Source organism: Dermacentor silvarum, chromosome 10, assembly GCF_013339745.2.
Source record: "Dermacentor silvarum isolate Dsil-2018 chromosome 10, BIME_Dsil_1.4, whole genome shotgun sequence".
NCBI lineage: Eukaryota > Metazoa > Arthropoda > Arachnida > Ixodida > Ixodidae > Dermacentor > Dermacentor silvarum.
The window spans coordinates 100,586,200-100,601,668 of NC_051163.1; the positions used below are offsets into that span (position 1 = coordinate 100,586,200).

Genomic DNA, 15,469 nt, shown 5'->3' on the forward strand with positions numbered 1-15,469 from the left:
TGTTCAGCAGGGACTACCAGTGAGGTTGGTTGTGGACTTCAAGACAGTTTTATTGCCTCAAACAAAATTTACTCGAAGTAAAGTTTCTAGATCACCAGCTGAAAGGTTAGTGCAAATAATGAGATACCTCATATATCTATCTAGACGGCCCTTATGCTTAATTTAGGTTTCAAAATAATCAAAAAATTACTTTTTGGCAACTGCGGAAGTAATCTATAAAAATAATTAATTTAATTGCATAACAATATTTATTTAAAAAACTATAGCGACCGGAAAAAGTGGTAAGAAATAATTGTGGCTGAAACATCAACAATGTTTATGCAAAAAGTTTCATGATCTGCACAATTTCTTGCTTTTTTTTTGCACACAATTGCTCAAGAACAACTGTTTTGTATAACGAACGTTAGCAGACAGTGCTGCGTTTACTGTTGCCTAAATTGAAGCGACAGCTATGCATGACTATTTCTGCTAAACTGCTTTCTTGCTTGAGAAGTGAGTGTCATCTGATTTGATGCCGCTAAAATTTTTTTATTCGGTCACAATGGAACAGTGGTCACATTTTCGCAGTGACTGTGAAAATAAGGTGTTCACCATAGCTAGTGACAGATGATACAGTGTAGCCCATTTATAACGAACCCACTTACAGCGAAATAGCGGTTATAACGAAGTGATCTTGATTTCCCGTCCAAATTTCCGCATTTTCAATGCCTTTTAAGTCCACTTTTAATGAAGTAAAAAAAATGCGACTCAGCAGATATAGCGAAGTTTTTTGTCGAGAACAACAACAAAAAAATCCATCAAACCACCTTTTGAGCTTTCGCGTGAATCAACTAGGCCGAAAAACCGCCAATTCTTGGCTCCCGGCAGCCGCTTCGCCCCACTCGGCTTCCTGCGAAAGCTTGCTTCACCGCGCCACACGCTTGCCCGGTAGCCGTCTCGCGAATGCTTCCCATTCTCTTTTCCAGTGCCAGGCGGGCCGACCGCCGCGATCTTATCTCATTTCACGGCGTACTCCTCTCTTCAGAGAGGAGGTCGTGGGGGCAGCTTCAGAAACTTTGTGGCCGCTTTAGACTGGTTCCGCTTGTGGCGCCTCATTTTGGTGAAAAAGCGAAGCAAGTTGCTGCGCTCATAAATTGCTTTTCTTCCACGGCATGGCGCCACTAGCTAGGCCTGCCTAAGCCTGGCTGCGGCGCTCCGCCAGCGGCTTCTGTCGCATACCTGTCGTACACAAAGCCGTTCTTTCTTTCGTGTTGTTGAGTCAGTTTAGTCTTAGCAGCAGAAGCAGCTGTTCGCACATGTTGTGCTGTGTCTCTGTTCACAGGTGAAAAGCGGATTATCGCAGCGCGCTTGGACTTGCCGCGGTTGCAGCTATTCCTGCACATGTGCATCGGCGAACTTTACGACAATGTCGAGTTAAGCGATACCCGGAACGACCGCCTCATTGATGACCAAACGAAAAGTGCTCTCTCTAAAAGTGAAACGTGCCATTTTGGTTGATGTTCGCCAGAAAACAAGACCAACATTGTGCGGAAGTATGGCACAGTCGACTTTGGCGACAATCATAAAAAATGCAAGCAATATTGATGCTGTCTTGGACGATGACATTGGCAGCGGTGAACGGAAGCGGATCCGCGCTGCCACTTACGGAGATGTCGAAGCGGCGCTCTACAAATGGTTTGTAGACGCTCGTGCCAAGAACGTCCCGCTCAATGGGCTGATCCTGCTAGCGCAGGCCAAACTTCTGGGGTTTGCTCTCGGCCACGAGAACTTCAATCCAGGCAACGGATGGTTGCAGCGATTTAAAGACCGCCATGGGATCACATGCAAGAGCATTGTCGGTGAAGCTGCATTCGTTGACAAGGACGGTCTCCAGCGTTGGATTGTGAAGCACAGGAGCCGCATTCTTGAGACATACACCGAAAGAGATATTTGCAATGCTCATGAAACGGGTCTGTTCTTTCAGCTGTTGCCTGCAAAAACTCTCGCGGCGAAGACTGATGAGTGCGTGGGGGGGAAAAACAGCAAAAATCGCATCACAGTGTTGGTGTGCGCGAACATGGACGGCTCCGACAAGCGGCCGCTATTGGTCATAGGCAAGCCCAAGAAACCACGGGGCTTCGCCAAGGTGCTGTCAATGCCTGTCACGTACACACACAACACAAAGGCGTGGATGACGGGGGAGATATTCCGGAAGTGGCTGACAGACTTTGATAAGGAAATGTCCGCGAAGAAGCGCAAAGTGCTGCTCTTGCTAGACAATTGCAGCGCACACCATGTTAACGCACATCCGAGCGCTGTTGAGGTACTTTTTCTGCCTTCGAACACAACCGCCAAGATGCAGCCGATGGACCAGGGAGTGATAGCAAATTTCAAAGTGCATAATTGCCTGCCGTGTCATCGAGCCTCTGCTCATTGACATCCGTACAGCCGACAACGCTGCCGACCTGAAGGTGCTGCTAGTAAAGGCGGTATTTTTCGCAAGCGGAGCCTGGCGGGACGTGAAGTCTGAGACCACTCTTCACTGCTTCGAGAAAGCAGGTTTTTCGCGGGGAAGCAGCGCTGCCGAAGAAATAACAGCAGAAGCAGACATCGATGCTGCTGCAGCGGATGGTGCCACGGCAGTGACGAGCTTGGGGCAGCTGTGGGAGGCCGCGGGCAATGCAAGCCTTGTCCCAAGCGGGTTGGATTATCTGGACTTAGACCTGGCGGATCAAGACCTCGTCGCAGCGTAGGAGCTCTCCACCAATGAACTCGCCGCTAGCGTCTCCAAAAGGGAACGGCCGCAGATAGCAGTTCCTCGGACGGCGAAGGTGACGACATTGGTGTGCCTCAGCCTGGGACCGCAGGAGCAGCTCTCGCAGCTGTCGACACGCTGCGTATGTATTTGTGCTCCGAACTGGGCAGTTGCGATCTGTTGGACAACGTTGAGCACCGTGTTCTGAAACGCGTGCTCGCGAAATGCGTGCAAGGGACCCTTGATCGCTTTTTTCAGAAAGTGTAAATAAATTTTTTTTCTTGGTCTGCATAATGTTTGATTTTTTTTTACGAGTCCAGATATAGCGAAAAAGTGGTTATAGCGAAGTAATTTCAGATTCCCGCCAACTTCGTTATAACCGGGCTACACTGTACCGCCATACTGCTGCAGTGGATGGAGTCGATTTGTTTTTAGTGGCATTTTCACACGCATTTTCACACCAACTTTGAATTTAATATGGATGAAACTGGTAAATTTCTAGAAATGTGACATAAAACTGAACTTTGAATTTAATATGGATGGAACTGGTAAATTTCTAGAAATGTGACATAAAACTAAACTCACTGCAAACTTCTACCTCTGTGTAGAGTTGTTGCTATTAGGCTGAACTTCCAATTGACTAGATAGACTTACTTTCATGGCTTTTCGATTTTATGCTTGAAGCGTCTTAGCAGTGCCGAAGATGAACAGAAACGAAGATGACAGGCTAGGCTTTAAAGGGCCCCTAAACCACCCAGAGGTCGAAATTTAGTTGTGGTGTTGCAGTTGTACACGAGTCTACAACGAACACATAGCCGTGAGAATTTTTCGAAATGGTGCCGTAATAGCGGAGTTACACACGTTTGATGATCGAAAAACGGCCCTCGCTCGTTTCGCTCTTTCCTTCGCTACTCTCCTTCTCGGCTGGTCTCCCCTCCTCGCCGAGTGCTGCTCGAAATGTCACGTGACATACGTCATCGCCAACGCGCTTCTCAAAACACTGCCTACTTCCGGTTAAGGCACATCCACATATACGGACGACAAACCGGCCTCCAGTCTGCCGCGCGAGAGGTGTCCAAAGTAAACGGCAGTTCGGCCGCCACCCCGCCCGCTGCACAATCAACGTGCCAATCGACGACCGCGAAGCTGCGGGCCTCCGCCACCGTCAACGAAAACATCGGCTGCAGCTGAGTGCACGGCTATCGACGGGAGACGACCGGCTCGGCTGTGCTCGCATCGCAGCTGACGGCGCCACTAATATCAGCGTATTTTTCTTTTTTGTGTACAATTATTGCGAAGAGCGATAACAACGATAAGAAAATATTGCGGCTTGTGAGCGTCGGTAATTAATTTCGAAGCGCCGTCCGTTTTAGCTTTGAAGGGAACCGGAAAAGGCCTAGCGACGATATCGGCGCCGTCGAGTGATCAGCGGCAGTGAGGCTGCCGCACAAATGAGTCCCGGTCTCATCCTCTCTACATACGGCAAGGAAATCTCGCCGCTCGCGAGCAAAACCACTGTCGAACGGCGGCCCGCGAATGGCAAACGGCGTGCGGCGAGTTAGCGTGCCGGTAACATGGACGTGGATGGACTCGGCGCTTCTCGGCTACCCGCTGTTGCGGTGCCGGCGCGTGTTATGCGAAGCGTGCCGCTATAGACCCTGTGTTGCGCGCACGTCTCGAAAGGCCAACACTGTCGCACTCTGTTCGCGCAGCTAATCAGACTGATAAGCATGACTGTGTTGGAACACAAGCCATTTGGCACTTGCGTTGCGGGCTGTAATTACCGATGCGCAAGCGCGCACAAGCGAGCCACTGTAACGCGGCGGGGACGAGCAGGGAGCGTGTGTACCTTCTAGCAGACAAACCGGAAGTCATAGGTTCTTGTTCGACCAATGGACATCGTTTCCGCAGTTGACATCACCAGATTCCCCCTGCTGACGTCGTGACAACCGCGGGGGTTACCGGAAAGGCGAGGGGAGGAGGACGGTATTGTTTTTTTGGTTCTGTGGCGCGCCCGCGCTGCAGCGTTTGGCATCGTTGATCGTGACGGCATTCTGAACTCGATGCGCGTATTTACTTGAAATGTTCAAAAAATATCTGAGGTGGTTTAGGGGCCCTTTAAACTTGCAGCTAGCTTTTATTTTTAAGGATTGTTTATTTTGATACACTCTGTACACTAGACGCACTAAACTTGCAAAATCCTTGCATGTGTATGTTTCTGCAAATGTCTTGTAAGATACGCTATCTTTTATGCAACATCAATGACCGACAGCTTACACACTTATTATCTGTCTTTTTTATGAAAAATGCTTTGATTATTTCTCTTTCTTGGTTTTTCTTTGTTTAAAAACACTCTTGCAAACATGAGCATCCGTGCACATGCCCTACAGTGTTTAGCCGTTTTTCTTTTTGTGGACATGAATATTGTGTTATCGTTTATTGAGCATGCTGGCCTGGTCTGATGTAAATGCGTCAGAACTTTAACGTTCCATACACATGAAGTTCCTTTACATCTTCATTTTTCGCATTGTTCAAATGTTGTAATCAGGATGGACCAACTCACTGACATTAAAGGAGTACTGATATGACATTTTATACTACCCGCCACAGTGCCTTAGCACCTATGATGTTGTCCAGCTAAGTGCGAATGCGGGGATTCAATTCCCACCTGCGGCTGCCGCATTCCAATGTGGACAAAATGAAAGAATGCTAGTGTACCATGCATAGGGTGCATGTTAAATAACCCCAGGTGTCCAAGATTAGCTTGAAGTCCTCAACTATGGCATTTGTCATATCGATTGTGGTTCTGGCATGTAAAACCGCACAATGTAATTAGAACTACCTAAAACTTGGTACTTTTTAATTTTGGGGGGTAAAGGTTGTTTCAAGCACTCTAAACCCCATAAGAAATACTGGCAAGTGGCAGAGCACTTTAAACAATTTTTTATTATATGTACATGTTTCTACATATCTGTTTCAGTTTCAAGCATCCGGGAAGTGGATGTGTCACAATGTCATGATACACTGGCATGCCGTGTTCCTGCGATCGCTGGTGCGGTCACATGCATGCAAGTGCAGCCAGAAAAAATGTGCACAGCAATCTTGTTCAGTTTTTGTTTTTTATGAGCACCCCCATTATACCTAGTCTTATCACTGCACGATTTCAGAATACTTTGCTTTATTGTGGTGTCTCGATAATGTCGATTACATTAAGTCTGTTATTTTGACACCAACTTTATTACCAAACTAATTTCTTGAGTTTCTCAAACCTCGTGTTAGTGTCATCCATTAACGTGCAATAAGCATCTGGCAGATATTCTGCAAATTCAATTTGCTGAATTTTTTAAAATTTGAAGTACTCTTTTAAAAAGAGTGCTTTTTGTTGTTTATAGTTTAATAACTGCACGTCGACGGGCATGATGTATCGAGTGTAGTGGTTGAACAAGGTATGTCTCAGCCTGTCGGCAATGTTTCGGCAAGGAAGCTTGGCTTCGTTAGACGGGTCCCATTGTTGAAATGTTGGCTGCAGCTTGAGACACCCGTGTTCAACCGCTGCTCATCATTTCAAGTTTTCATTTCTTCGTAAACCTCTCTCTTTCAGCAATCACCAACTAAGCCAAGAAGCAGATTTTATGAACTTGTGTCTTGTTTGGAATTTTAATGAACCTTATTATTGGCTGTTCTTTCAGTCCTAAGGCTAAATGCAAATTTTTGCTGTTTATATCCGAATTGGAAACATCTGTTTCTCTTTTCTGTGCACAGTGGATACTGGCTTGCACCAGTGGGCCACCTAACAGGTGGAACTGAGTTGATTTTATTTGTAGGTGCTCCTCAGTGATTATGTTGTATCGTTCCTCTTCAAAAAAGTATTTCAAGCTCAATGTTGCGCTTGCTAGAAAGTGTATGAATGAGAAGTGCTCACAAACCTTACTGCCAAGTACGGGAGATGTGGTGTTGAAGGGTGTTCTTAAATTTTGTTGACATCTATGCACTGGTACACCCGAATCCTTGCCTGAAGCCTGGCAGCTGAGAATACTGAGTGTGCAGTGAGCCCCCCTCCCCAGCGCTTGATTTTCTATGCTTTGATGAGGGCTCCCCCCTGGATGTTATGTGGATTCTCCCCAGCATTCACACTGTTTGCACTGGATAGCGAAGAACTACTAAGAGCACTTAGCATTGTTGCCATGCTTTTCTTGCCTCATGTAGGACAAGAAAATTAAAAATTTAAACAAGGGGCTGCAGGAACATCCCAACAATGCGTCTCGCCACAGCACCTTTCCACTGCAAACAACACTAATGTAAAATGCTACTGGAAGCATCAGCTATCATTGAAAGGGGCTCAGAGCAGATGTGAAAAATGATGAAGTGGGAGAAATAATGACTGCATGACATTGTCTGAGAACTAGCTCTGCTATCTTTTGTGTGTGCTGTGCATTACAGTCACGGGGCATCCTGCATTGTTCTGGTTGTTTTTTTAACAGCGAAGCTGTTCAAGCCAGCCGTAATTTGTGGAGCATGTCAAGAAACTGCCTCGCCGTAGCCATGGCAACCCGGAGGAGGAGGATGAGACTACATGCATGCGCACGCGGTCTCCTCCTCGCCAGCTCCCTGCCTTCCTTACTCCCGCCTCTCTTCTTTCCGCGGCGCGCTGAGCCAGGAGAAAAAAAAAAGCTGGCCGATTAATATCGAGTGGCTAGTCTCCAACGTGTTCGGCATCGGCAAACAACAGCGTTCTTGGCACTGTGCCAACCTTAGTTAGCCTGCCTGTGTTCATGGCACGCCAGGAACGCTGTCGCTCGTAGGCGCCGACATATCCAGTGCTATATAGTCACGCGAAATGTCACGAAAGGGAAGGTACCTCCGAATATCTTCCTACATGCATAGTTAAGTTAAACCAAGTTAAGACCTAGCAGCAGCGAAGTTAATACCTAGCAATAGCAGCCAGGTAAGACTTGAGGATCGTCAGTTTCGCTGTGCCTAAGCTTTGCGCGACTGAGTGCAAACTTTTTTTCATTTCCTTTGTTTTGTCTCAATTCGTTTTATATGGGTGACATCAGATAATGCATACATATATTTTGCTGAATTATAAAATTTAGTGCAATTTCACCGCTTGTCTAAGCATTCCTGTGTTATTTTCATATTACTGCTCATATATTTACCTTAATACAGAATGAACTTGTGCTGGACCTTATTGATTAGAATTCTTGTTTTGTTAACCTTCGCTGTTTAACCACTAAACTGGTAATCCCAGGTGCTCATAAAGGTAATTGCAAAACACAGGAGTTATTCACAGAGGCTTCATTTTGTAATGTATCGTTAATGAAAAAAGAACCGAGCTCATTAGCTAATTTTAATATCTGCAGCTTATTTTAGGGCTAATGAGTCTTGTTTCATGGTTCACATTGTCATCAGTATTATTTGTTGGATGATCATATTTAAAACTATTTCTCTAAAAATAAAATACAAGAGAGTAAATGTTAAGAAAATGTGGTCAAATAGTGACACAGTGTGAAAATTTGGCAGAATAAACAGCTTTTCCGAAAGGCAAAAGCTGGCATCAACCTGCATGTTTGCATAAAGCTATAAAAGAAGCTGGTACAGGTTCATAAAAAAATTTGTAGAACTGAAAAATATACCTTGTTCCATTGATTGAACACAGTACCACCACATGACTCGTCTTCATCAGCAAACTAATTAGAAGTGGAGGAGGCTTCAAATGCAATGATAAATTGATAAAAAAATGTGTTCAGGAATAAATATTGCTATGAAGTTAGCACATCCCGAGAGAGACCTGTCTGGAGCAGACGACAAAGAAGACGGGTCTGTCTGGTGCTGGGGCTGTCCACCATCTTGGTGACTGTGTATCTGAGTGTAAATGCATTGTAAATAGTCCCGCCTTGTGTCGCTTTACGTAACATCTTTGTGGTGGAGGTGCTTAGGCACCCTACCGTATTTACCGGGCTATAATCGCACCTTTGTATAAGATGCACCCTCCCTCAAAATGGCAGTTTTCCCAGGAAAAAAACGTATATAAGTTGCACCGGTGTTTAAGACGCACCTGTTCGTTCGTTCGGTTAGCGATTTTTAAAAAAAGTGACGTTTCACTCCGTGAACGCGGGTCCCACGCAAGCGTATGGGTGCCATATATTTCCACTCAAGGCGCATTTCTGCTATCATGGTTTCCGCGATGTACTGTATAAATTTTTCCAAGGGCATTAAAATCGTCCCCGCGCGCCGTATGCTGTATGTGCAAGTGAAAGTGTCAGACGGTGAGCCAAATCGCGCTCAAGAGAGGAAAGCAGTGCGTAAGGGGGGGGGCTTGTACTCTGGTAGCAACTGCGTAGTTTGCGCAGTGGCGCGTGCCGTATCTTGTCAGCGATCTGCAGATGCGATGACTTCGAGATCGGTCAACTCGTGGTCGGCCGGCCGCCGCTTGCATTGCTGCTCCGTCCTTATCGCACTCTGATAGCAACTGTGAGTTTGCGCAGCGGCGCGCGCCATATCTTGACAGCAATCTGCAGATGCGACGAATTCGGGGTCGGCCTACCGCCGCTGCGTTGCTGCTCCATCGTTCTCGCACGGCGCTTGGGAACTCAAACAAGAGAAGAACCCGGCACCTTGATAGCGCGCACAGAACACGTAGGAATTACACCAACCAGCGCGCTTCGCGTGGCCATAACATCGCATCTGATTTTGACGACAGTTTCCCCGGGGGGGGGGGGGGGGGGAACGTACAAAAGTTGCGTTCTATAAGACGCACCAACGAAAAACTTAGAAAAAACCGCGTCTTATACACCGGAAAGTACGGTAATTAGGCAGTTGAGTTATGCAGTGTATCCAGGTGGGTGGTACTTTAACCTGTTACGATTTTACTTCCCCCTTGTGTAGTCTTTAAAACAAGTTTTTAACAAAAACAATAAAAAATGATTAGCATTTTTTATAGAAACAGTTTTGAAGTCATCGTCAAAGAAGCTGTACAAGCGACAGTTCACTTCCATTTATTCAGCACTGGTGGGACTGTGGAACTTTAATATTAAAGACGTCTTGCATACATATTGAAGGTCTTCTGGTAGGAATTGCGCTGCAAGATTGAATAATGGGTGCAGAACGTTCTAGTAAAACGAATGGGAAGGTAGACAGTTGTGTTTTTGTGCAGTGTGAGTATGTCTTTGTATTTTGTATGTGGTGGGTTCACTTATTTCATTGTTTTTCACAGTGTGTTTACCAGGTATAATTCTCAAGTGCTTGGATAGGTGCTTTTCAAGCTTGCTAGACTTGAAATAGTTGTTCTCATATCTGATACTCCTGTAAGTTTTTGCATGGAGTCCATGTACTGTAAACTTGACAAAACGCACTAAAAACTGAAAATTCCTAATCTAGTCTGCAGCTGCGCACTTTTAATGATGCTGAAGATGCAAGAAATGCAGTGAAAGTTAGTTTTCAATCAACAGAATGAATTGGCGTCTGAAAGCGTTAATTTGCTAGGCGTTCAAATGAAAGTTTATAATCGGTCCATTTGAGACTTATGAAGGCTGTTGAATGAAATGGTGAGAGCTGCTATTACTTGACATCAAGTTAGAAGTTTACTGTATTCTTTTTCTTGCTTGCTGCACATTTATTTTCTATTGAATGAAGTTTGTTTTCATTTTTATTAATCAGGCTTTCCTTTACTTATGTGCATTTCCTTTTATTGCAGGTGCCCAAGGTATGTTTGTTGCCGAGTGTGAGGTTGCCGTTTCGAATCTTGGACATGGTAGCTGCATATTGACAGAGCCAAGTGAAAAAGCACTGACACCCTGTGTTTGACGCTCTTTGGCCACAGTTGCCCTTGCGCCATAAAAATCTACTACTAACGAAAAAGCACTGATATACTTTGATTTAGATGCATGATAAGGGGCTTCAGGAGGCCAGAACTAGTTTAGAACCTGCCACCCAAAGTGTCCTTTGTAGCCCATTATGCAACTTCAGGATGGCAAACCTCATCAGTAATATAGTATGCTGGTGTAGGAACTAAGCACCATTAAAGTATTATGGCCTGGCCTCCAAAGTGTAGAAGAAGATCTAAAGCATTGAAATTCCTCTTGGTTTGGTATTCTTGATTTCTTTCTTAGTATATGTGCCATTTTATAGGATGCTTAGTTAACCGTATTGAGAAAACTTAGAAGTGGTTCTTGTTGTTTTGGTTCCTCAGTGTCGACATCTTTTGATCTATGGTGAAGAGGTTCTTCAATGTGCCTTCTATTATGTGCTGTTTTTGAGTGATTAGGTCTCGCGCCTTATCACTGTTTTAGTGGAGTCACTTTTTGAGACCTGCTGAAGCTTGCTGAGTGCACAGACGCATGGCATTTCTGTTGTATGTGTATTTTGTGTATTTGTCTAAGTATTTGTTTGTGTATTTGTCTAAGTGTATTTTATCTTTTCATGGTCTTGACGGGCATTTTTAAAGTAACCTCTGCATTGTTCTGCATGGATGCTGGTTACATAAACCTTACAGTTCTTGTAAATATAGTGGATAAAGCACTGTTAGAATCACAAGCGCAGAAACAAGTGTAAATACCTTGTTTTATAGATGCATGTTTGCTCTTTGAAATAATTTGAATTACATTCTCAATAGGCTGTTCTATTTCTGAATGGTAACATCTTGTCGGTGTGCTGCATATTCATTAGACCAAGTTGTCATTGTTTTATAAATGTAGAAGTTTGTTGCATGAACATTGCAAAATTGGCATAGATTTCAATAAAATATTTCCAGTGCAAGTGAACAATCTAGCGTTAGTGTTGCAAGTGTTCTTGAGTCACAGTAAATATAAAAAATAATTGTGAGCTTTTTTGCACATTTTAACTAGATGTTTACTCCTTGTCGCTTCCCACCCTGCCTTTTGCATATCATTTCTCTCTCTTTTTAATGTATGTGCTTTCTGAAAATGATGCTGAGTAATCATGTTTTGTAATCAACATGTCATCAGGTTTAAAGCTGAGTGGTCACTTTATCCACATGTGATTTCCTGCCACCCATTGAAGCAGTCACTGCCACAACCGACCTAGGAAGCATGGTGTTCTGACAGTTCCTTTCTTGCGTTTAGGTTATCTATGCACTGAGTGCCTGAAATGCCCGAAATACCATTGGTGAGGTTGAATTTTGCATGGGCAGTTAAGCCATAGGAATCCTGGTTTTTGTACACTCTTCCTCAGCATTTTTTAAATTGCTAGAGCGCCCGTGTGCTTGCGTTGTAGTGCACGTTAAAGAACCCTTGGTGGTCATAATTAATCCGGAGCCCTCCACTACGGCGTGCCTCATAATCAGAACTGGTTTTGGCACATAAAACCACAGAAAGAAGAAGAAGAGCACTGTTGTGTTTCATTTCATGTGGCTTGTGGCACTTTCAAATTTCCAGCTTGTTTGTCGTTTGCGTAAAGAGTTTTGGTGTTGTAGTGCTTGCAAACTAGGTTTTCAAAGTGATATTTATGGTTTGCTGTATGTTTCACGCAGTCAAGACTGAACCTGAAAACAGTGTGGACATGAACGAACAATACCAGGACATGTTCGAGGTTGACAGCATGGAGGTTGAGCTTTCTGACAGTTCCAGAAGTGGTATGCAATAATTTATCTCTTTCTCTCTTTGCACAGTTCATCTGTGCAGGCAATGGATCAGTATGCCTCGCCTAATATGCTGACGCCTGTGTAGTGAGCACTGTATCATTTTACCATTTTAATCATAGATGGCAGCAGTGTGCCACATTGGTAAATTAATTCCAGTGAAACTTTAACCCCTTAAGTGCTTTGGACGAGCAGAGCTCGTCCTGCCCAAACTGTCCCCAAAGTGCTTTGGAGGAGCAGAGCTCGTCCTAGCGGAATAGGTACACCACTCTAGCGTTCTGGACGAGAAGCGCTCGTCTACGGCTTAAATTGCATGTAATCCGCCAGATGGCAGCATTTACTCGATGACTTAGTTTTGTTCTGCGGTAGGAGCGCAGTTTTTGTATGAAAAGATGGCGTGCGGTGGCGGCGACCCATGCATAGCTGGTCCGTCAACGCGAAAAAGAAGCTTTTCATTTTTGTCATCTTCTTCGAGTGATGATGATTCGGATACAGATGTTTATCTTGTGTCCGGAAGTGATGACAGCGATGACGGTGAATTGAGCAGCTCCTCCGGTGATGATGAAGACAGCTCGGAAGCGAACATTGCGAGTGCTCGCCAGTGGATCCTGCTTGATCTGGACAATCCTCCTGTGAAGCCTCCTCGCTTTCCCTTCTTGGCCATTCCAGGCAAGACTTTCAACTTGTCATCGTCAGATGACCTTATGGAATATATAAGGAGGGAAGATGAGCCACCTTGACTACCGCCTCACCCTAATTGAGGCGATCCTGACTAGGTACCTTGATCCTTCAAAAAAGATAAAGCGCGGCCGACTGTCTGATGTGCTTGACGCTGTGCGTCTCAAGGAACGGCACTTTGCTTCTTACATCCCGCCAAGCGAAACCAAAGCAGCGCCAACCAGAAAATGCTTCATTTGTTGTCGGAAGCGAGGAGAAAATGGGAAAAAGTTGAGAAAAGAAACTCGCTTTTGGTGCAGGAGCTGCAACAAGCCGCTTTGCGTTATTCCATGTTTCGAAATTTTCCACACAGTCCCGAAGCTTCCCGAGTGAAATAGCCCAAGGGTACTTAGCCTACACAAGGGAACAAATATGTGACGTCTGCAACTGTTTTTTATAAGGTTTTTATTTATCTTAACAGCAGGCAGCTGGTCTCCGATGTATTGTTCCGAAATAAACTTTATTGTGTTGATTTGACTAAGTATGTGGTGCAAATATTTTTTCAACATCGGCTAGCTGCTTTTTAGTACAATCAGATTCGAAATCAGCAATAAAAAAATAGGCACTTTTGGTTCGGAAATTGTCAAAAAAATAGAGCACTTAAGGGGTTAACATGCTGCAACATAAAATGGCAGCGTCCTGCTAAGTGTGACGTCGTAAACCATTGTGATTGATGCATTTAACATTCAGTAAAGAAGCTGTGCTTATGTGCATTGGTGCTCTAGAAATCAATTTAAATTTAGCACTTGATCTGTAAGCAATGGTGCAGTAGACTTGCGAGTCGGATATTATTCTGCTACGTGCGGCAAGTGATCTTGCATGCAGGCAAGATCTCTTTCTGTCTTCTTTTGAGGCCCCAGCTTTCTTTTTGCCCTATATAGCATCGACAATGACGTTACAATGGGATTGCTGTAGTGACTTCATGGCACCAAAACTGCCAAATCTGAATCCCTTGCATTTAGAGTAACAATGCAAGCGTAAAACTTGGACACCACAGAAGAAAAGGGGCAACCACGGTGCTTGCTGACTTTCAGCTGGTTTATTCTTTTCAAAGCAGATGCTTTTATATAATACATGGAAAAACTTTTAATAAATATGCAAGAATATATGTAACAACTGAAAAGAAAATGTAGGCAATGAAATGAGAAAGTGAGAACGATATGAATAAAACCTATATGAAAGGTATCGAATAAAGCAACATGATATGCATGCTACGTTACAGAGCTTCCACATTCCATGTTGAGAAACACCAATTTTGTCTCAGTTACAGCAGTAGAGGGAACTCTGATGCAGTTTAAGGTTAGTGCCATCCTTGTGCTTTTTCTGCTCTGGTGTTCGAAGTTTTAAGTTTGTGCTGTTAATCCAATATCCCACTAACGAGCTCAAACCTGTACCTTGCAAGTGAGCAAGAAGAATGAAGGTATTCGAGGTGCTCAATCTGTTTCAGTCGCCGCCATATGGAAAAACAGGTATGGAAGCCACAGAGGGTGCAGGGCAAATTTATTTTAATGTATAATGGAATTGTAGAAATAACAAGGCAAAGAGAAATGAAAGCAGACAAAAAGATAACATGCTGCAGGTGTGAGGGAAACTTGCGTCTCCCACATTGTGCATGCGGTGCTTTACCAATTCAGCTAGCATAGCTGCCATGCACCTATCCACAATCTTGGGTACTTGTGTATGTGTATAAGGTACGCCCTGGGAGTGTAGGCAGCGCCTCCTTGTGGCTGCCCACCGCATTGCCTGGTGGCTATAGTGTTGCACTACTGAGCTCGAGGTTGAGGGATCAATCCACTTCGTGGTGGCTGCAGTCTGATAGGGTACAGAACGCAAGAAGGCTCGTACCGAATTGGCTGCACATTAAAGAAGCCCAGGTGGTCAAAATTAATATGGTGCAACCCCCATTATGACGAGCTTCATAATCAGATCGCGGTTTTGGCACACAAAACCTCAGAATTTAATCAGGGCCATCTTTGTCTTCACCGCCTAACCGCGTCTATGATAAGCTGTTCCACGGTAGTTTTGAACTAGCTCACTTTTAACTACAACGTAGCGCAGTACATGAGCTTGGGAGCAGGCTACTGGTCAAGAAAACATCATAGGCTACCTCATGGCATCAAGGCTTGCAAAGTCGAGGCTGTCGTCAAGACGGGAGAACTATTTGATGGCCACTGCTTTTCATATGCTCACAAGTTGTTTATTAACATACTTGCTTTCCATTGTGCAATGTTGAAGACTACAATAACTTTAAAATTATGGGGTTTTACGTGCCAAAACCACGATCTGATTATGAGGCATGCCGTAGTGGAATTCTGGAATAATTTGGACCACCTGGGGTTCTTTAATGTTTTCGCATTTCACCCCCATAAAAAAAACTACATTAACTGTGCTTCCACTTTAAAATGACAGCAAGCGCTTGT

At 44.5% G+C, this 15,469-nt stretch overlaps 2 protein-coding genes across 5 annotated transcripts in view; both read left to right on the plus strand.

The window, feature by feature from the left end:
- The first annotated feature begins 1,534 nt into the window (after window positions 1–1,534).
- On the plus strand, window positions 1,535–2,732 carry LOC119431713 (tigger transposable element-derived protein 6). The gene is made up of 2 exons (XM_037699189.1): window positions 1,535–2,302; window positions 2,403–2,732. The coding sequence occupies exons 1-2, from the start codon at window positions 1,535–1,537 to the stop codon at window positions 2,730–2,732; spliced, it is 1,098 nt and encodes a 365-aa protein (XP_037555117.1).
- Window positions 2,733–9,661: 6,929 nt separating this feature from the next.
- The window catches only part of LOC119466362 (zinc finger protein 37), a 57,672-nt gene continuing 51,864 nt past the window's right edge, over window positions 9,662–15,469 (plus strand). Inside the window, exon 1 of one of the 4 annotated variants that reach the window (XM_037726869.2) lies at window positions 9,662–12,326. In XM_037726869.2, the coding sequence (XP_037582797.1) occupies window positions 12,200–12,326 (127 nt within the window). In that variant the 5' untranslated portion in view covers window positions 9,662–12,199. The remainder of the gene's footprint in view (window positions 12,327–15,469) is intronic. The other 3 variants (XM_049656709.1, XM_037726870.2, XM_037726871.2) reach the window with 3 other exon arrangements.